Raw genomic sequence first — 23,786 nt, forward strand, 5'->3', positions numbered from 1 at the left:
GACACGGGCTGGAGACAGTCATATTTTTAATAAGCCTAAGTGTCAGGTACGTACACTCTTGTATCTTATTTTCTTTCTTGTAAGCTGGGCAATCTGGCGAGTGTAGAGTGTGGAGGTCATGACAACTTACAAACAAAGGTGACAGAACGTAGGAGCTACCCTCATGGAGTGGGTGTCCACAGCCACCACACACAGGGTTCACTGTACAGCAGTAAGACATATGTCCAAAATGCAAGTGCTGAAAGCACCTCATGTGAGGTGTACCTACACCTTCATATTTCATCAGTTACACTTTAACCTTGACCTTCTCTGGGAGGGTATCTCCCTCAAAAGCGAGAAAGGCACTGTATCAGTGCAGTTCTCTCGACAACCCTTCTACACACATTGGACAAAATGAAAGCCGCATCACTCCAGACTAGCCCAGAGCTCTTCATGTCTGAAGGATGAGGTCACTATGAAAAATCAATCCCTGGACCATATTCAGAGACTCATGAGGGGTAATAGAAACTGGGACACCACCCAGACGATTAAAAACACGAAGAGCTGCAGAATTGTGAGAGGGGGTGGGGGGGACAGAAGAAGCTTTGATCAATGGAAAGCCTGGCTACATCTTATTGAGATACTCAACCATACTTGTCCTCGACATTATCTGTAAGAAACAATGGCTTTGTGGCGGTGAATGTCTCTCTGTCTGTCCTAGTACAGAGCAGGCGTCAGAGAAAGTGTTTCATCCTAAGATGGTGAGCATGGCCCTTCTTCCAGGGTGCAGCCAAGGAATGGAAGGCTGATGGGTCATACAAAGCAGCATTCAATGATCCATTACCACTCAAAGAGATGCATGTTTGAGAACAACCAGATTTTTGCACCTTGATACACTTCATGCACCAAGCATCCACTTTGATACCACCCACTCCAATCAGGGGCTCTCCCCATGGGAACCACCCAGCCACAGCAAAGGCCCTCTGGCATGGCAGCCGTTGCCAGGAGTTCCAACGCTCCAGGAGGACAAGCAACCACTCCCTGGCATGCATGGGGAGGCAACAGCTCAGTTATCAGTAGTGTGATTCTCTTGTCAGGGGGCTCAGCCAGATGGTACATAACAGCCACACCACATGGGCTGGCTACATGTGCTGGTGAGCTAGTGGGATGGAGGGGGCTATGGCAGGGAAGGGAAAGGAATCCGCACCACAGATGCTAGGGAGAGCGTTCTTGCCCAAATGGCTCACACTAAAGACAGAAAATTTGGAAGTGAAGGTTAGAACTCCAAGGGGAGAAAAATGGCAATAAAGAATGAAAGAGATGGGCAAGAAGAACAAAACCGCAGGGAATACAGGAAACCAGGTGGATAGCCAGGTCGACATAAATAAAAACACTGAGAGAGGAGAAGGTGGGGGCAGCGGGGAAGGAACAAGGATGGCGAGGTAGGGGCATGGTGAAGGAAAAGCAGCCCATGAAGAAAGAATGCGCTGCAATGCTCAGGGCCCTGTATGCACCACAGCTGAACTCACGAAAGAGCTGTGAGCACCATAGGGGCATGAGTGTGAACTACAAAGAAGTACCATAGCATCATCGGCAAATGTGCAGACGATAAGACCTCCTCCCAGTTCTACAGTAGTACTAGGTTCTGCATTAAGGAATCCCAAAATAGCATGTATAACTTCATAGATAGGGGACTTCCCTGCAGGACACCTTGATACACGTCTATGGGGGCAGTAAGACAACCATTCACTTCAATAGATGCCCGAATACCAGTAACTACACAGGTGAACATCCACCATGCAGCATCCTTAAAACCAACAGCCATCAACATACAACAGAAATCAAGGTTAACTTGGTCCAATGCATGAAGCTCCTGACGCACGAACAGTGGAAACAATCGAGATCAGATCAAGACACTCAGCTATGGCAGTGGAAACAATCGAGATGAGATCACGACATTCAGCTATGGTAGTCAGGAGAAAACATCCCGGGAGAGAGCTCTGATAATGTGCAATGATGCCAGCAAGCAAAACTGACAAATAACTATTTATCACCTGGACTAGGATTTTATAGCCAAAATTGAGTAACGTTACTGGTTGGATCTGATCCACAGAATGAAAATAATTTTTCTGACCCTAAAGGAGGCTGGTATGTGTACTCCTTGCACCACTTCATTCACCATAGCTGTTATATCTCTTGTTAGAGGCCAAAACCGAACATAAAATTCTTTGTGAAAACCATCCAAACCAGGTGATTTGTGGGAAGGATAGTGAACTGCAATGTCAGATACCTCATCACTGTGAAAAGCTGCCCAAATCTCCTGATGGAGAGCCGACGTGACAGCAGTATAAAGGAGGGAAGCCTCTGTGCAACCTACTGTCATTAACAGTCTCTCTAGTAATTAATATCATTTTGCTATTGCAAAACTCAAAAACAAACCAAATCAAGCACTGTCATAGATTATTTGGAAAACAATCCCATTAAGTATATGCGCTCAGTGCAGGCAGCCACTTCTTTTTCTTCATTTTGAGGCCAGCACCACTTCTCTGTGGATCTGAGTGGTGAATACACTTTCTTCTGCACATCACGGGTAGCACACACGACATGGAAGGTGACACCCTGCCTCCCACACACTGACACTAGAACAGTACAGGTACCAACAAATATTACGCTATAATAAGCCAAAAGCTGACATTGTTCTGTTCTTAGTTATGTATGTAAGGTAGTGCAGATCAAGAAGTCATTGTTACCATATGGACTGCCGACTGTGTAAAACTGCATGTAACAGCATGTAGGTGCTGTCATTACACCAAGCTTAACTTCCTCTGCTGTGAACATTTATTCTGCAATTACATTTGTGTGACAGCTTGAATAGTCAGCTAAGCATCAAGATATACACCACTGAATTAGTAGCTGTGTAGGGATCCTGCAAATAGGACCAAAGCTAAATGTGCTATTGATAAGTTCAGAATGCTATCTGAACAAAAAGTAAAGCACTTTTTCTTCTCTGTCAGTTGCCTGGCACACATATAGAAGAAAGCCAGTTGCACATTAAAAGCGAAGGTATTGGAAACCGGAAGTTTCTACAGAACAGAAATTTTCATAACAAATTACAACATTATTAATTCAAGACATCTGCAAATCAAACTACCCATGTGACAGTTAAATTGAGGCTCTGTGTCATTTCAAATATTTCCAGGTTTATGTTACAGATGCTGTACAAGTGCATAGAAAAGGACAGTAGGGTATTTGTACAGGGTAGGCACTGTTCGTGCCTGTGACATCTGCAATTGTTGTCACTATGTTTTCCATTGATGTAGCAAATGTTTCCTTAAAATTACATAAACGAAATCATATCACCAGTACTAGGAAATGCATCACCAGTGGCAGCGAAATTCTCAATCAGTGACCAGTTTAACTGCATATCCCTGGATAAAATTGCTGTGGACCTGGAACAAATCTGAAGTAATGTTTACTGAGTATGGTACTTGATTCCTAAATAATTTTGCATTTGCATAATCCAGCCTACTTGCTAAGCAGTGGCAACTAAAAGTATTATAAGTTTCTTAATAAATAAAAGAACCATTGAGATAAAATCATTTATTTATCCCAGCTTGTACCATGTTGAGGCAGACAGACTGGTGTGCATCTCCAGGTTGCAGGTACTCTGCGGGATTTAGGTTCCTCTGGTGCACCTACTTTCTGGAGTCCCACATCCAGCTTCAGCCTTCTGCTCTCTCACAACCTTGTACAGAGGGCAGTGATCACAGCCCCTATGACTGGGTTGTCATCCACCTCCGTTGCTGGTGATCTCTCACATGTCACTCTTGCCACCATTGCCCACTACTGAAGCAATGCTTCCAATGTATCATACACATGACCTTGGTCAGCCGATAAGCTAACCACGATTTAACAGTGTGCCACCACTTAAAACCTGTACGTGTTTGAATGTGTGCATGTATCATGGCGTCATCACGCAGGTCGATAATTGCAAGACGCAGCATAGCATGTTTCAAAATAATTTAACTCAATGTACCAATTAATTATGGATGTTCTCACATCAGTGTTTCATACCAATGTTTAATCTAGATAACAATTTTATTTCAGCTTATATCGTTTCACCAATTTCATCTTAATCTGTGTAAACAGAAATAGAAATACAATGATGATCCTGCAACAATTAGTAGCAAAATATTTAATTTATGAAAGGATATATATACCACAATGGATGCATTATGTGTTATGTATTATGTCAGGAATAATATTTTTCTGTAGCATCACACCAATAACCATGCAAGAGTTTCACTTTGAGGAAGACAGAACATATAACATTTAACAGAGTTAAAATCAAAATGAACACGTACAGAGATATTTTACGAAAACCAAAAATATAATTAAATATAGAGGACCAAGATTAAGCAGGACATTTGCAGAATGGAATGTTATTTCTTTTCCTTTTAGTTCATTATATATAGTCTTCTAGTTACAAGTACAGTAAATGTCTCAGTAATGACAGGGAAAATTACTGAGACCAAATGAGAAGATGACTAGATAACAAAGATAGAGAAATGGAAATTTATCACATTAGTGCAGAACTCACATGCCATATTCTTTAAATACAGAACTAGGGACTTACATTCAGATGTGAAAATAAATTTGTGTACAATTTAAACAATCTGTTATAGAAAAATATTGCTATATGCAGTACTTTTCCAAAAAAGAGAACCGTTAAATACAGAATTAAGGCACAATTGTAAACACTTACAATGAAATATATATAATAAAATAGGGTTCATCTGATTTTGATGTGTTAGCACTGTATTGGTTTCCATATACTAGGTTTATATTTTTGTACATATGGACATTATAATGTGATTAGATCCATTATTACATTCACAATTTTCTTTTTTCTTGTTACCATAGAACTGAGTGACCATGGTTTCCAAAACATATATATATTACAAAAAGCTTCAACAAATTTGCTAACAAGGATGAACATTGAAAGTATATAGCTGCTACTGATATTGTTGCACTCACCTCCAAGTGGAACATTTTATCCTACACTAAGACTTTTATGTTATTCAAATATTCATGTGTCATTATTTATAAGAGAAATTATGTCATTATTGGAAGAATGTGAGTAAAGCAATGGATGAACTGAAGTTGTAAAAGAACTTTATTACCTATAACAAGCAGTAATGTGCAACACATTAATATACATTTCACTCAAAACACTTGTCTCAGTGATCAATAGGATTCACTGAGTTGTTTGGAATCAGTAAGAAAATATAAAAATTGAAAAACGTGTACTAAAATTATGACTTGCATTGTTTGGCATTGCAGATGGATATAAGCACCATCTGGTATTAAATAAGACATAAAATTGTATATCACAGGAAATTTTCAGAGATCGACAGTGACGTTTCCTTAAAATGGAAGGAAGTAATGAGTGAGGAGAGGTTGAGATGCTCCTCAGATGTAGCAGTCTGATACAAGGAGGCACTGTCTATATGTGTATGACGAGAACCTCGTACTCCGGGCAAGCAATCTCTGCCCCACCATATGAGATGTAGCACACACCGTGGCTTGGGTGTACCTGCAAAACAACGTGAACAATGCACTTCCTGCAACACCGTCATGCATTCTTGATGAAATATGTGGCTTACAGATTTTAGGTTTATCTTTCTGCTTTCCAGAATCATACATCCTTCATGACTTTTTGTTGTAGTTACTTTAAAACCTAAGTAGACACTATTCTGCACTGGCTGACTTAATATTTATTAGTCATCCTAAGTTGTAAGGGAAGACCACATATATTTCACAAGCAACATAACTTGTGGTCTAGGAGTAGCGTCTTTGAATATTAACCAAAACATCCTGGGTTCAAACCTAGCCACTGCTAAAAATTTCAATAAAAGCATTAGAAGCTACCCTTGTTCTGCCAATGGTCTTGTCAAAAAGCGTGCAGCAGTAAACAGAGGTTCAGGGCACTCTTGCCCTAAGCGTGGGAAACTGACCCTTAAATGTGTATGCTTAACAGCATCATGATGAAGAAGGCAATGGAAGGAAACCACTACATTAAAGACACCATAATGTGTATCCACAGGATATGTGGCCTGTAACTGAAAATGTGTCATGATGATCTCTCCACCAGCAAAAGATTCTGGATTAGTACCCCAATTGGATAATTGGGAGCAGACTGCAGATGGAATACTTGACGAGAGGATAACAGTCTATATGTTGGAGCATGGAATATCAGATGTTTGAGTGTGGGAGGGAAGTTAGAAAAACTGAGAAGCGAAATGCGAAGGCAGGGCAGAGAATGAGTTACTGCGAACAATGCAGTGACAGGTTGTTCTCATCAGAATTGAAAACCATCATCAACAACAACAGTTCAGGTGTACATGCCAACAGATGATAAAGCGATAGTGAAAATATATGAATATATTGAATGGATAGTCCAGTACACAAACTATTAGGTTATAGGGATGAAAATGTGCTTTTAGGGGAAGATGTACAATAAAGGCTTATAGAAGAACATAGGATTGGTTGAAAAAATGAGAGAGGAACAAGACTAATTGAGTTCTGCAATAAATTTCAGTTAGTAATAATGAATACTCTGTTCAAGAATCACAAGGTTAAGAGGTGGGCCTATACATGGAAAAGTTACGGACACATGGGAAACTTGCAGTTGAATTACATCAAGGTCAGACAGAGATCCTGAAATCAAATATTGGATTGTAAGTATACTCTAATCATAGTTTAGTAATGATGAAAAGTAGACTAATTTTTAAGAGAATCATATGGAAGAATCTGTGTGTAAGGAAGTGGGATACTGAAGTACCAAGGAATAATGGGATAGATGGATACTGTGATAAGGAATATCACAGTAGACACTTCAGTAAAGAGTAGTGGATATCTCTAAAATGAGCAATCACAGATTTTGGAAAGACAAAGATAACTGTGAAGAAACCTTGGATAAACAAAGATATACTTTAAATGTTAGATGAAAGATGGAAGTAAAAAAAGTTCACAAATACAGGTATATTGGATTATAAATTACTTAGGAATTAAATAAATAGGAAGTGTAGATAAGCCAAGGTGAAATGGAAAAGAGCCGGCCATTGCGGCTGAGCGGTTCTAGGCTCCTCAGTCTGGAACCGCACATCTCCTATGGTCACAGGTTCGAATCCTGCCTTGGGCACAGATGTGTGTGATGTCCTTAGCTTGGTTAGGTTTAAGTAGTTCTAAGTTCTAGGGGACTGATGACCTCAGATGTTAAGTCCCATAGTGTTCAGTACCATTTGAACCATTACAAAAAAGACAATATCATTGGAATGACTACATTCATACTGAAAAGTCAAAACAACCTTCAGTGAAATTAAATGCATGGATGGCAACATTAAGAACGATCATAAATTCCACTGCTAATGCTAGGGAGATAGAGGATTGGTGGAAAGACTACATGGAAGGAATAAGATGTAGAGCATAAAAACTGAAGAGGAAGACAGAGATTGGAACACATCCAACAAATGATTGGGGACGTAGGATGCAAGTGCTACTATGAGATGAGTAGGTTGGCACAAGACAGAAATTCCTGGTGGGCTGCATGAAACCAGTCAGAAGGATGGTTCCAAGAAAATCCAAAAACCTATAAACCAGTGCCACTGCTTGTCATACTGACCTTGACAGTCTTTCACCATTCACTTTTCTGCTGACTAGCTGCTTGGAAAGTGGAGTGAAACTACCAACTTCAGATCATTACTACCAGTGAAATCAAGTGACTGCTTAATATTTGAAATTATCCCAACAAAAAATCATAAAAGATCTAATATCAATTTACAAAGATGTCTGTAAAATAAAACTATCCCAGTTGAATGGAGAGTGGCATTAATTCACCCACTGTACAAGTAATATGATAAACAAGATTTATTTCTTTTGTAAACTGCTCATGTTATGAAAAACTCCAAATTTTTACAAAATTAGGAAAGATGAACAAGTAACAGTTTTGTGGATTAATAATAAGGTGGATTTGGCAAGGACTCATCTTTCTCAGGGCAATATTCAATTTTAAACCCATAACTTGTTACCAGTTACTAAACGCCAAGGACATGCAGTATCATTTAACTGTGTTGACTTATTTGTAGTGATTATTATGGCTATCTACTTAGGTGATTCATTTCATAGTTAGCTAAAACAGCTCATAAAACACATCTTATGAAACATTCACAGTTCTTCATGGTACCATTATTTACGATTTCCAGCTTAACATAACAATATTTATTATTATTTTTGAAGAACAAAAAATCTTAAAAATAAAGTAAGAATCAACATGGAAACATTAAATATCTGGTTTGTTGCAAAGAAACACTTGGACATATGGGATAAAAGGGGTCACAGAACCTCAACGTGACTAAAATCCTATGATAGCCTCATCAGATCCTCAGTAGAATAAAGTAAGGAAGTGAGCGCTACCTGAACCGAAACTCACAAGGATCTATCCAGAAACTCAAAGATACCTGACAATAATTTCACCCATTTCTCTTCCAATCACGTTTACACTCTGCGAAATTGGTGAGCCATGTCTTCAATAAGACTGAGTTACATAATGAACACACTAATGCATGATCAACTAGACAACAACTGTCAGACCTGTAAAGGTCTGTCTGCTTTCAGGCAAGGCACAACCTACTCAGTCATTCACCCATTTGCTCATTGGGCAAAGATACAGGTTCATGAGCTAAACAGGAAGAGGAGTTACCAATAATGACAGAAAGTAGATAAAATACTCTGGCTTTGAGCCCACTCAAGTGATTACGAGTCCACGAGCTTTGAGCTGAGTGCTCCTCAGGCGCTGTGGTGTGCTGACAGTTGCTGCCCTCTCCATTGCAGGAGTGTTGAACGTTGCCTATACAGTGACGCACAAAAATTGTTGATGTCACATCCAGTACACAAGGTCAGAAACCACATGGCAGTCAGTCAGCACTTGACAACAGCTAACAAGCATCCAAATGAAAGAGCAAGGATGTATAATCACTTGCTTGAGACGACTTTATTCAGCTGTATTGCATGAGACCACTGATACAGGGCTTTCTTGGATGTACACATTACATAATTTTATGAGACTGAAAGTTTTCCATACTAGGAACGAGGTAGTCGGCCCTCCAACAGACCAGCATGTTAGAGCTCAGAAGCTTGTTCACTCACCTTGCCAGGCACCAGCAAGCCATCGAAGCAGGCCCTGCCCACAAAGAGCGGCTCGCTGCCGGCAGCACCAGCCTCCAGTGCCTCAATGGGCACACAGCCGCCGCGCGTCGCAACCCACCGACCCTCACCCCCCAGCACCACCAGCACCTGCCGACAGACAGACAATATAATGTGTGTCCCACTCACAAAGAACTCGATTACAGAGATAGAACAGAAACTCAGACCCAGTATTCTATCTAACGTGGAACCAGAATAAACAGTCGCCATGTCTGCAAACAAAAGTGCATTGTACTTGAAATTTAGGCATATATTCAGACAAAACGTAGATTCACACACATAACACGTGCAGTGTTGTCAAACAGGAGTGCTGGCCGGTGGTATGCAGTGCAGGATATTTGTCACATAGTCATCTAATGTGTCACAATAGTCCACTCATAAGAATACGGAGGTGTACAGTGTTTTTTATTGTATCCTCCACTTCTCCCTCCTTGTTCTCATACATAACCACAACAGTGCTAGCATACTGGCCAGGTCCACAGTTTGTGTTGCCGTATAACATTCATATTAATGATAATAAACAACCTGCCACTTCAACAAAAAGGATTCACAGTGTGACAAACCACTGTACGAATTTTATGCAAATTTAAGAAAGATGCTGTAGACATTAGCAGTGTAATATTATTCTTCGTACAGAGACGAGTTGTGCAGGTGTCAGCTGGGTTTGCATGAGATGGGCTTCTAGTCTGTCCACAACCAATACACATCTCTTTTGCTAACAAATAAGATGGAGTAGCCTCCAAGTTTGGATCTTGGCAACAGTTTGACCACTCATACAGTTACTCATGCAGACTGGCTCTGGAAGAGGATTTTTGCATGATGTTAGCGGGAACATTTCAGAAGACTATAACGTAAATAATATGGATGATAGGTCATACCAGAAACCAATAACAAGGGGGACAATGAGGCTAGCAGGAGAGCCAGCTGAATCAATAAGAAGGTTGAGCGCTGAACAGATCTCTTCAGTTACACTCAACTCGAGGATTTATAGGTAATAGTCGTGGAGCCCCATGCAGAAAAGACCACTACTTTGCATCCAGCGGTACACTGGGGAAAGATGGTGCCTTGTGGCAGCTCTGATTTTCAGTGCGAAGAGTAGTGATTTGGTGCAGGCATGTAGTGCCCTACATTGTCAGCCAAGCGTTGTCTTGTAGAGGCAACAACAGACCAGAATAGAATTCGTTCAATGAAACTAGTTGGGAGATTAACAGAGACCATAAGAAATGCGTTGTTTTCCAATTAATCTAACCAACTAAGGGTTTGACTGAATACAACGAAATAGCAAAATGGATCAAATCTATGGTGTAGGTCTCATGGCCATTTACATAGCTCTTTGTTTCAGTTGTTTGGAGCCACTTACGTATTATCATTTGAGAAAGGTGGTGAAAACCAGTGAACCACTTACATCAAGTAAGCACTTGTACCTGAAGATCTAGGATTTTGTCTTTCTCAGTCCACAGTTGTACAATAAGGTCATAACTTTGATCATAGAGAATCTAATTATACAAGTTGCAAAATGCCTGCACATATTAGGAAAGTGAATGTATCTATGTATGTTCCACATCTGTTCCTAAGCCACTTGATTGACTTCAACCTAACTTGATACATATACATACATTGTATCACAGACACAGTCCCTTTGTCTGTTCAGAGATATCACTAACCGCCCAATGATGTAAACAACCATGTATGACTAGCGCCTATTAGATGGAGGGGGTCCGAGAGCCGGTCCGACAGCTGATCAGTTGCAGTGATTCCACAAAGAAGGAGGTACACGGCTCATGTTGTCTGCAGTTCAACCATGCCTAGATGGTCAGTACTGCGGTTCGATCGCGCCCACATTGTCACTTTGTGCTGGGAAGGGCTCTCAACAAGGGAAGTGTCCAGGTGTCTCGGAGTGAACCAAAGCGATGTTGTTCGGACATGAAGGAGATACAAAGAGACAGGAGCTGTAGATGACATGCCTCGCTCAGGCTGCCCAAGGGCTACTACTGCAGTGGATGACCGCTACCTATGGATTATGGCTCGGAGGAACCCTGACAGCAACGCCACCATATTGAATAATTCTTTTTGTGCAAACGCAGGACGTCGTGTTATGACTCAAACTATGCACATGATGAGCAGCTTCACTCCCGACGTCCATGGTGAGATCCATCTCTGCAACCAAAACATCATGAAGTGCGGTACAGATGAGCCCAACATCATGCTGCATGCAACGCTCAGGATTGGCATCACATGCTCTTCAGCGATGAGTGTCGTATCTGCCTTCAACCAGACAATCGTCGGAGACAAGCACATTGGGGATGCATTCGTATTCATGGACGAAAATTCGCGCCCCCATCGTGCACATCTTTTGAATGACTTCCTTCAGGATAACAACATCGCTCAAATAGAGTGGCCAGACATGAATCCTATCAAACATGCCTGGGATGGATTCAAAAGGGATGTTTATGAACGATGTGACCCACCAACCACTCTGAGAGATCTACGCCAAATCGCCATTGATGAGTGGGACAATCTGAATCGACAGTGTCCTGATGCACTTGTGGATCATATGCCACAACGAATACAAGCATGCGTCAATGCAAGAGGATTTTCACTGGTTATTAGAGGTACCAGTGTGTACAGCAATATGGAACACCACCTCTGAAGGTCTCGCTGTATGGTGGTACAACATGCAATGTATGGCTTTCATGAGCAATAAAACGGGGGGAAATGATATTTATGTTCATCTCTATTCCAATTTTCTGTACAGGTTCTGGAACTCTCGGAACCGAGATGACAAAAAACTTTTTTTGATGTTTATATTATTTAATGTCAGAAAAACCGATGGGTCAGTAAGAACCACTTATCTCTTAATGGGATGGGGGTTTAAAAGGTATCATAGCTCACAATGTGCAAACAGTCAGATTATATTCATCCAGTATTTGACAATGAGAGCACATAGTGCCTGAAACGCACTTTACATGTACTTTCAAACATTTATGAGACTTTTGTTCTGTCATACCGCCATCCCGCACCCCCCTCCATGCCTCCTTCAATAAAATAATGAAAGGGAAAAAGCTCATAGCTTACTATACTATCTCATACAATAAAACTATGGCACCAGACATGACCTTTTATTGTACCAGTTCTTCGCTACTGTATTTGTAACACATTTTGCAGATGGTAATCACAAATAGTATGGAATGTATTGGGGCAAAGCCTTTTCTGAGCCACTCTGAATTGTTGCCAGACGTATCCAAGTTGGCGGCGATGACGTCATCCAAGATGGCGGCGTGTAGACTTAGCAACAGTGCATGACATCACCCAAGATGACGGCCATGAGGTTATACAGGATGGCTGATTTTGGAGAGAAGATAGGTCAATTGGGCAACCTCCACTAACCTAACCCACCTCCTCTCCCCTTCCTCATAAAAATGGCAGGAAGTTCAAATTCCAACAGGATAATGCATCACACCACATTCATCTCTACTAACCTAAGAAAATGGCAGGAAAATAGTTCAATAGGGCTACCCCCACTACCCTAAGTCATCCAACCGCCACCTCGTCCTTTGAACTGCCGCCGAGTTTGAATTTTCGCTGTGAATAGGTCAATTAGGGGTTTCTCTGCCAACCTATGAAAATGGCGGGAGAGAAAGCTCATCTCCACTAACCTAAGTCACCCGAAGGGCACCTTCTCCTAGGGATTCGCGGGAAATGGACTCGACCACGGAGAGAGAAATGAGTGTACTTCATTTATTTTGGAACAATTTATTTAGGGATGGGGTATATTTATTACACTGATACAAAACACACGCAATGACATGCTTTGGGTCATGCCACACAGCCTACAGACATGCAAACCACTAAAAGACTCTGCAAACATGCTTGCAAATTGTCAACTGTCGAAATCATGCACCAGTCTTTGTTTACACAATTTGAGCCACTACCGCCATCCAAGGTGTTCACCATGTGTCCATAACCCAACTGACCTAGTACACAGTACTGTCACCAGAGAGCACTGTCATCCAAGATGATGGACATGACGTCAGCTGATGATGCAAGTAATGTTGTCCAAGATGGAGGGAAACAGTGTGTTTGCCATGATGTCCAGGTCTAGCATGCAGTACCACCACCAGAGCGGGCTGTCGTCCATTATGTGACGTAATCCAAGATGATGGTCTGGGGTGGGGCAAGGACTGCCTGTGCTGAACATAAGTCTTTATTTTGCAGACAGTGTCTCCACCACAAGATCTAGAGTCCAACTGAACTAGTACAGAGTACTGCCACCAGAGGGTGCTGTCGTCACTCCTGTGATGTAATCCAAGATGTTGGCCTGGAGGGGCAAAATTGCGCGAAAATGACTCAGCCTGCACTGGGCTGCTGGAGAGAGTAAGGAAGGAGTATACTTTATTTATTTTGGACGAATTTATTTAGGGATGGAGTATATTTGTCACACTGATACAAAACACATACTTGGGGTCATGCCACACAACCCACAGACCTGTTAACTACTCCTAAATAACACTGCAGACACGCAAACCACTCCTATCTTGTTGTTGTTGTTGTGTTCTTCAGTCCTGAGATTGGTTTCACGCAGCTCTCCATGCTACTCTATCCTGTGCAAGCTTCTTCATTTCCCAGTACCTACTGCAACCTACATCCTTCTGAATCTGTTTAGTGTATTCATCTCTTGGTCTCCCTCTACTATTTTTACCCGCCACGCTGCCCTCCAATACTAAATTGGTGATCCGTTGATGCCCCAGAACATGTCCTACCAATCGATCCCTTCTTCTAGTCAAGGTGTGCCACAAACTTCTCTTCTCCCCAATCCTATTCAATACCTCCTCATTAGTTATGTGATCTATCCATCTAATCTTCAGCATTCTTCTGTAGCACCACATTTCGAAAGCTTCTAGTCTCTTCTTGTCCAAACTAGCTATTGTCCATGTTTCACTTTCATACATGGCTACACTCCATACAAATACACTCCTGGAAATTGAAATAAGAACACCGTGAATTCATTGTCCCAGGAAGGGGAAACTTTATTGACACATTCCTGGGGTCAGATACATCACATGATCACACTGACAGAACCACAGGCACATAGACACAGGCAACAGAGCATGCACAATGTCGGCACTAGTACAGTGTATATCCACCTTTCACAGCAATGCAGGCTGCTATTCTCCCATGGAGACGATCGTAGAGATGCTGGATGTAGTCCTGTGGAACGGCTTGCCATGCCATTTCCACCTGGCGCCTCAGTTGGACCAGCGTTCGTGCTGGACGTGCAGATCGCGTGAGACGACGCTTCATCCAGTCCCAAACATGCTCAATGGGGGACAGATCCGGAGATCTTGCTGGCCAGGGTAGTTGACTTACACCTTCTAGAGCACGTTGGGTGGCACGGGATACATGCGGACGTGCATTGTCCTGTTGGAACAGCAAGTTCCCTTGCCGATCTAGGAATGGTAGAACGATGGGTTCGATGACGGTTTGGATGTACCGTGCACTATTCAGTGACCCCTCGACGATCACCAGTGGTGTACGGCCAGTGTAGGAGATCGCTCCCCACACCATGATGCCGGGTGTTGGCCCTGTGTGCCTCGGTCGTATGCAGTCCTGATTGTGGCGCTCACCTGCACGGCGCCAAACACGCATACGACCATCATTGGCACCAAGGCAGAAGCGACTCTCATCGCTGAAGACGACACGTCTCCATTCGTCCCTCCATTCACGCCTGTCGCGACACCACTGGAGGCGGGCTGCACGATGTTGGGGCGTGAGCGGAAGACGGCCTAACGGTGTGCGGGACCGTAGCCCAGCTTCATGGAGACGGTTGCGAATGGTCCTCGCCGATACCCCAGGAGCAACAGTGTCCCTAATTTGCTGGGAAGTGGCGGTGCGGTCCCCTACGGCACTGCGTAGGATCCTACGGTCTTTGCGTGCATCCGTGCGTCGCTGCGGTCCGGTCCCAGGTCGACGGGCACGTGCACCTTCCGCCGACCACTGGCGACAACATCGATGTACTGTGGAGACCTCACGCCCCACGTGTTGAGCAATTCGGCGGTACGTCCACCCGGCCTCCCGCATGCCCACTATACGCCCTCGCTCAAAGTCCGTCAACTGCACATACGGTTCACGTCCACGCTGTCGCGGCATGCTACCAGTGTTAAAGACTGCGATGGAGCTCCGTATGCCACGGCAAACTGGCTGACACTGACGGCGGCGGTGCACAAACGCTGCGCAGCTAGCGCCATTCGACGGCCAACACCACGGTTCCTGGTGTGTCCGCTGTGCCGTGCGTGTGATCATTGCTTGTACAGCCCTCTCGCAGTGTCCGGAGCAAATATGGTGGGTCTGACACACCGGTGTCAATGTGTTCTTTTTTCCATTTCCAGGAGTGTACTTTAAGAAACGACTTCCTGACACTTAAATCTATACTCGATGTTAACAAATTTCTTTTCTACAGAAACGCTTTCCTTGCCATTGCCAGTCTAGATTTCATATCCTCTCTACTTTGACCATCATTTTAGCTCCACAAATGGCAAAATTACTTTACTACTTTAAGTGTTTCATTTCCTAATCTAATTCCCTCAGCGTCACCCGACTTAATTCGACTACATTCCATTATCCTCGTTTTGCTTTTGTTGATGTTCATCTGATCTTCTCCTTTCAAGACACTATCCATTCTGTTCAACTGCTCTTGTAAGTTCTTTGCTGTCTCTGACAATATTACAATGTCGTCGGTGAACCTTAAAGTTTTTATTTCTTCTCCATGGATTTTAATACCTACTCCGAATTTTTCTTTTGTTTCCTTCACTGCTTAATCAATATACACATTGAATAACATCGGGGATAGGCTACAACCCTGTCTCACTCCCTTCCCAACCACTGCTTCCCTTTCATGCTCCTCGACTCTTATAACTGCCATCTGGTTTCTGTACAAATTGTAAATAGCCTTTCGCTCCCTGTATTTTACCCCTGCCACCTTTAGAATTTGGAAGAGAGTATTCCAGTCAATATTGTCATAAGTTTTCTCTAAGTCTACAAATGCTAGAAATGTAGGTTTGCCTTTCCTTAATCTAGCTTCTAAGATAAGTCGTAGAGTCAGTATTGCCTCACGTGTTCCAATATTTCTACGGAATCCAAACTGATCTTCCCCGAGGTCGTCTTCTACCATTTCTTCCATTCGCCTGTATAGAATTCGCGTTAGTATTTTGCATCTGTGACTTATAAAACTGATAGTTCGGCAATTTTCACATCTTTCAGCACCTGCTTTCTTTGGGATTGGAATTATTATTTTCTTCTTGAAGTCTGATGGTATTTCGCCTGTCTCATACATCTTGCTCACCAGATGGTAGAGTTTTGTCAGGACTGACTCTCCCATAGCTGTCAATAGTTCTAATGGAATGTTGCTTACTCCCGGGGCCTTGTTTCGACTCAGGTCTTTCAGTGCACTGTCAAACTCTTCACGCAGTATCGTATCTCCCATTTCATCTTGCTCTACGTCCTCTTCCATTTCCATAATAATGTCTTCAAGTACATCGCCCTTGTATAGACCCTCTATATACTGCTTCCACCTTTCTGCTTTCCCTTCTTTGCCTAGAACTGGGTTTCCATCTCAGCTCTTGATATTCATACAAGTGGTTCTCTTTTCTCCAAAGCTCTCTTTAATTTTCCTGTAGGCAGTATCTATCTTACCCCTAGTGAGGTAAACCTCTACATCCTTACATTTGTCCTCTAGTCATCCCTGCTTAGCCATTTTGCACTTCCTGTCGATCTCATTTTTGAGACGTTTATATTCCTTTTTGCCTGCTTCATTTACTGCATTTTTATATTTTCTCCTTTCATCGATTAAATTCAATATTTCTTCTGTTACCCAAGGATTTCTACAAGCCCTCGTCTTTTTACCTACTAGATCCTCTGCTGCCTTCACCACTTCATCCCTCAGAGCTACCCATTCTTCTTCTACTGTATTTCTTTCCCTCATTCCTGTCAATTGTTCCCTTATGCTCTCCCTGAAACTCTTTACAACCTCTGGTTCTGTCAGTTTATCCAGGTCCCATCTCCTTAAATTCCCATCTCTTTGCAGTTTCTTCAGTTTTAATCTACAGTTCATAACCAATAGATTGTGGTCGGAGTTCACATCTGCCCCTGGAAATGTCTTATTATTTAAAACCTGGTTCCTAAATCTGTCTTACCATTATATAATCCATCTGAAACCTGTCAGTTCTCCATGCTTCTTCCATGTATACAACCTTCTTTCATGATTCTTGAACCAAGTGTTAGCTATGATTAAGTTGTGCTCTGTGCAAAATTCTATCAGGCGGCTTCCTCTTTCATTTCTTAGCCCCAATCCATATTCACCTACTACGTTTCCTTCTCTCCCTTTTCCCACTACCGAATTCCAGTCACCCATCACTATTAAATTCTCGTCTCCCTTCACTATCTGAATAATTTTTTTTATTTCATCATACAGTTCTTCAATTTCTTCATCATCTGCAGAGCTAGTTGGCATATAAACTTGTACTACTGTAGGTGTGGGCTTCGTGTCTATCTTGGCCACAATAATGCGTTCACTATGCTGTTTGTAGTAGCTTACCCGCACTCCTATTTTTCTATTCATTATGAAACCGACTTCTGCATTGCCCCTATTTGACTTTGTATTTATAACCCTGTAGTCACCTGACCAGAAGTCTTGTTCCTCCTGCCACCGAAATTCACAAATTCTCACTATATCTAACTTTAACCTATCCATTTCCCTTTTTAAATTTTCTAACCTACCTGCTCAATTAAGGGATTTGACATTCCACGCTCCGATCCGTAGAACACCAGTTTTATTTCTCCTGATAATGACGGCCTCCTGAGTAGTCCCCACCCGGAGATCCGAATGGGGGACTATTTTACCTCCGGAATATTTTACCCACGAGGACGCCATCATCATTTAACCATACAGTAAAGCTGCATGCCCTCAGGAAAAATTACGGATGTAGTTTCCCCTTGCTTTCAGCCGCTCACAGTACCAGCACAGCAAGGCCGTTTTGGTTAGTGTTACAAGGCCAGATCAGTCAATCATCCAGACTGTTGCCCCTGCAGCTACTGAAAAGGCTGCTGCCCCTCTTCAGGAACCACACGTTTGTCTGGCCTCTCAACAGATCCCCTCCATTATGGTTGCACCTACGATACGGCTATCTGTATCGCTGAGGCACTCCTATCTTACCAAAATAATTTCAGTAGAGACCTGCAAACTCCTCCTAAATAATGCAGCACAGTAATGTGTGGACACGTTCAGTACTCGTAAACTGTCCAAATAATGCATGGGACAGCCTATAGACCTGCACACAAACAATGTAAGAAGACACTGCCCGCCGCCCCCCTGTTCATTGGCCTGCACACGCGCCCATAAGTCAGGATTCACCGATACACCCTGCGAAGTGATGCACAGATGCCTGTTCGTGACCCGCACACATGAGGCTGCACAACATCCCTTTCATACTTGGTACTTGAGAAATTCCTCTCGTAATATGTGATCACCTAGGCGCCGTTGATGACGCAACAAGACATGAGCGAAGACTTATTTACAGAGCACAGAAGCTCCATGGTGGGCCACACGTGCATGTGTTTTCCACTACACTCCCCCTACCTGTCCGGTGAAGAGTTAATTGCCAAGTGATGCTGCAGAAATCCGTTCCAGAATAGCACAAGCTGCTTTCTCCCTAGCGACTCTAATAGACCATCTGTGACGTGTGGCTGACACATCACTGCACATAGCTACACACCATCGCAAGTGCCTCTAGCAATGTTCTCAGTGTTATACTTAAGCAACATGGCTATCTAAAATAATAACTAAATCGAACTTTAGTAAATTGGACAGTGTCCCAGAAATACTTTAGTTGTGCTTTCGTAGGAGTTTTCATGATGTCTCACCTTGTGCACAGAAATTCTTGCCCTAACAGAACCTTTTCACGAAAATAGCGCAGAATAACATCTAATGCACTCTTCCCAGCGGTTCTAATGCGATACCCTGTCTATCACATGCTACCCTTCCTGCTTAGAGACTCCTTTATCCCAGCACATAGGATGTCTTGAGAGTGAATCGAGCATTATGATTGGCTCTTATCGAATTTACCCACCGAATTACTGATGCCACCTGTATCAAAGCACCATTGACCTTTTCTTTCATCTGCAGATGAGACTTTCAGCAGTAAAATTATTTTGCACAGATCGCTAAATTGCATTGGCAGTTAAACTCGCAAAGTTGTCTACGGATCATCAAATACATACAAGACTAACAAGCATATTGGAAAGCAGGAAGATGTTTACCAGTATAACTACAATTAAATATTACGATTGCTGATACAGTCTGACACAGATCGATGTACAGGTAATGTCTCCTCTTGACAGCTGTGCTTCTGGAACGAATCTCAGTATATATAGCACACATAATTTTCCGTGTAAAAAATCTCTCTCATATCCTCGCGGTTATCGATGTGCTGAATGTATACATTCCTCACGATAGGACACACAGTCATCTTTTCTAGTGATGCCACAACATAAACCACAGTAGCTTTACAATGGAATACATACACATTTTACACAACATAAGCCATAGTAACTTTACAATGCAATATATACACATTTTACACATACAGTGCAGTTAGCTTTTATATCTGTACAGCATCCAAAAAAATTATGGTATGCCTACACGCACACTGGCTGTATGTCACGATTCTCCTCAGTCCTAGGGAAGCACTGTCTGCCTTTTCTTTCTTTCTACAGACGTGACTTTCTGTGGCAAAAAACTATTTTACACTGACCGCCATATTGTATCAACAACTAAACCTTGCAAAGTGCCATGCATATTGTGAAATACAGAAAGACTGTTACTCAATAACACGGCTCTGCCACTGATTACAGGAGGTTGAATATTAGAGTGAGAAACCGATCTCCAACCCTGCAATATATCACTGTGTATCGTGCCGATGCAGTAAACATACAATTCATATCCTCCAGCATACAAAATCATCCCTTTTCCATCAGAAAGCCATCAGTGGATTGAAGTCATTCTCAGAACTGTTGTGCAAAGACTGGCTCATTCCTCTCACCTCCACCCCATCCCCCCTCGGTACAAACACGTTACTGTTTCTGTTCCAGACCTGTCTGCTTGCTTGTGTTTCTGCACTCATCTCCAGACTCTGGGATTACAAGAATACATGTAGTTACGCATGGGTTGCCATAATATTGTACCATTTTCGTTGAACTTCTAGATATCAAGAACATAGCAATAGAGCGTGCATAACAATATTGGTCCCGCAACATAATTTCGAGGATACGGACTGGAAACCATTGAAATTTCCTGGCAGATGAAAACTGTGTGCCGGACCGAGACCCGAACTCGGGAGCTTTGCCTTTCGCAGGCAGGTGCTCTACTGAGTGAGCTACCCGAGCATGACTCACGCCCCGTCCTCACACGTTTAATTCCTCCGGTACCTCGTCTCCTACCTTCCAAAGGTTCGGAAGGTAATGGCGAATACCTCTTACAAGAAAGCAGATGAAATCGTAGGAGCAGTATCAGACATGTGAAAATTATTGTTTATTTTATGCCTTATTAATTACAGATCTGTCCAGTCTCAGATTATTGAGAAAGAGTTCGAAATTTTGTAGGCAGCTCACATCTGTGGTAACAATTATCAAATTAATTTTGCCTGGCTCTCTTTGTTTGTGACGGGAACTAGCCATTACAGCCGCTGTGAGAGCGCCCTCGGCATCCAGTCTGGCTAAGATCAGTCCGTAAGTTCGCCATCTAGTCTCAACCTTTTGGTTTCGACGTAAGATTCGCGTTGGTCCTCACCAACACTGTGAGCGAAAAAACCATCCCAGGAGACACTTTGTGCGCTTTATGACAGGCTAGACGCCCCAGGTACTGCTGATGCAAGTCTGGTTGCCTACTTTAAGGGTCCGTGCCAGTGTGACCACGAGCAGGAACTCTTATCATGTCGACTGGGAGGTTGCGCACGGTGACGGGACGATTAGAGGCGAATCTAATCTCCCGGGTGTCTCTGCTATGTACAGATGGTGTGCAGGGAGATGGCATCTGTAGGTGAAGAGAAGTAGAGAAGTGAAGGCAGGCAGCTGGCCCAGGGCTCACCTCGTACTCCAGCTTGACGTGCTCGCCGCCGCCCCAGGGCACGTAGGCGCAGCCGTCGCGGGGAGCCAGCCGGCCCGGCACCAGGTCGCCCTCGTGCCGGCTGCGGCACACGTACAGCTCCCAGCCGTCCACGTCGACGCCGGCCGCGACGGCGCCCTCGTCGGCGTAGCCCAGCGTCCGCTCCACCCAGAAGTAGTGCTTGCCCTCTGCGACACGAGCACACAGGTCCTGCGTCAGTGCTGCCACAGGTCACGCACATTCATCTCGGTGTAAATGGTATAAGCTGTCAAAATTATACAGGCGGTACATCTCGGTGTGCTTTGCATAAAAGTATAATGAAATGCCGTTGTATCACTTTGTTGTGTACATAGTTCAGCATAGTCAGCACGTACGCAACTTTCCCACTAGAGCACACCACGCTAAGCACAACAGCGCAGGCGCAGCGCTCGTCCGGCTCTGCACTACGAGATGGCGCTGCCTTAGAGACGGACCAAATTCTGCTGTATTAATATGTAACGCAGCCAATGAGATTTCTCCTAACATAGAACCTTCTCTCCTCATGGATCACACTCGCGCAGTGATACCTGAACGCGAGAGGTATTATAACGAGTGTACAGACCTCCAATGAGTCAGTCTGCATTTGTGTCCACCAGTCTGTACCAGTCTGCATTTATCTGCACCTGTCTGTACCAGTCTACATTTGTCTGTACCAGTCTATAGTCAAGTTTCAGTCTGCGCCCAATAACATTATCATATTCCTGTACATAGCCATGAAGAGAAATGTATAGACACTTTCTCAAGTATCAGAGATATGTGAGAATAAGATTAACGTACCAAGACCAAAGCAACTTCAGATTGTCAATTGTAAATAGCATCCAGAATAAAGTTACGTAAGGTTTATGCTTGTTGCTATTTTAATAAATGTGTGAGAAAATTAATCAAGTTCTGTTTTAAGTTGGTCACCGTCAATCTGCTACTCTAAGCGGGGAAGTGGCATTTCTATCGTCTGATCTAACGGCAGAAGATAAACACGCCACGATAAGACCACGAGACATATTGCTGACACTCGCCTACTTCGTTAGAGCGACAAGTCAAATAATCTGATGGTGTGTGTACCGAAAGTCTTACAGTACGCACACCACACACTTCTTTATTTTTGAATTTCTAAAAGAACGATATTTGCAGGACTGGTAGCAGACGCATTTCTGTTGTCAGCTGAGGGCACACGAGCTTGCTTGTACATCACCGACATCGACGCGGCATTCGGAGAAAGGTAAGGGACGAACCAGACCAATGTAAACATTGAAAGTACCGGGTGGCAAAAAGTCAGTATAAATTTGAAAACTTAATAAGCCACCCGAATAATGTAGATAGAGAGATAAAAATTGACACACATGCTTGGAATGACATGGGGTCTTACTGGAACAAAAAAAAAAAAAAAAAAAAAAAAAAAAAAAAAAAAAAAAAAAAACAAATTTCACAAAATATACGACAGATGGCGCTGTACAGCAAAACGTCAGTGACTACGCATGACAATCGTGTATAAAAGGAGCCGTAATGAGAGAGAGAATCAGATACGCCAGCAGTCGCAGCATGTGGACGTTACTTGAAAAGCCACTTTTAGTGAAGCTGTACTACCAGAATGGGGAATGTGCTACTTGAGCGTTACGATCCTATCGCCATAGGAAGGGGATTCGAGGGATTCGAACGGGTAAAGGTCCGTTGACAAATGCAGCTGTGGCGAGAATGACTTCGAAGTTCGAAGCCACGGGTTGTTTAGACGATAGACCCCGTAGTGGCCGACCGAGCACAAGGCGTAACGCTGCTGAGACAGTTCAGGAAGAAATGGAGACTGTAGCGGGTTCGTCTATGCACGGGGAAGTCAGCGCTCGTGCGGTCGCACGTCGCACCGGCATTCCATACACTACTGTTTGGTAGGCACTGAGGCGTACCCTCCTATGCTATCAGTACTAAAACCATTGGCATCATGAACTGTTACCTGGCGATTTAGTGAAGCGGAAGGCATTTGCGGTGTGGCAGCTTCAAAAGATGGAGGAAGATGACGATTGGTTGAGTAACGTGTTGTGGACCGACGAAGCTCTTTTCACGCTCCGAGGGTCTGTCAGCACCCACAACTGCAGAAGTTGGGCTACCGACAATCCTAAAACTGTCGTGGAACCTCCATTGCACGAGAAAGTCACGGTATGGGTTGGATTTACCAGATCTGCCGTTATCGGGCCTTTTTTCTTCGAGGAAATGCGTGATTCTGGATTTGTAACTGCTACGTGACGGGTGAGAGGTACGCCGATATGTTACAGAATGGGATCATCCCCAACCTGGTTGATAAACACCCGCTGGAACGTATGATGTTTATGCAGGATGACGCTCCACCCCATTTTGCTAGACG

At 43.2% G+C, this 23,786-nt stretch overlaps 1 protein-coding gene across 1 annotated transcript in view; it reads right to left on the minus strand.

Annotated features, from left to right (window-relative positions):
* Positions 1-5,137: 5,137 nt before the first annotated feature.
* Positions 5,138-23,786, minus strand: part of LOC124613120 — a 31,944-nt gene continuing 13,295 nt past the window's right edge. The window contains exons 2-4 of the mRNA XM_047141733.1: positions 21,380-21,585; positions 9,187-9,333; positions 5,138-5,575 (exon numbers count right to left, since the gene is read on the minus strand). Coding sequence (XP_046997689.1) covers positions 5,486-5,575; positions 9,187-9,333; positions 21,380-21,585 — 443 coding nt within the window. The 3' untranslated portion in view covers positions 5,138-5,485. The remainder of the gene's footprint in view (positions 5,576-9,186; positions 9,334-21,379; positions 21,586-23,786) is intronic.

This window comes from Schistocerca americana, chromosome 4, assembly GCF_021461395.2.
Source record: "Schistocerca americana isolate TAMUIC-IGC-003095 chromosome 4, iqSchAmer2.1, whole genome shotgun sequence".
Lineage (NCBI taxonomy): Eukaryota > Metazoa > Arthropoda > Insecta > Orthoptera > Acrididae > Schistocerca > Schistocerca americana.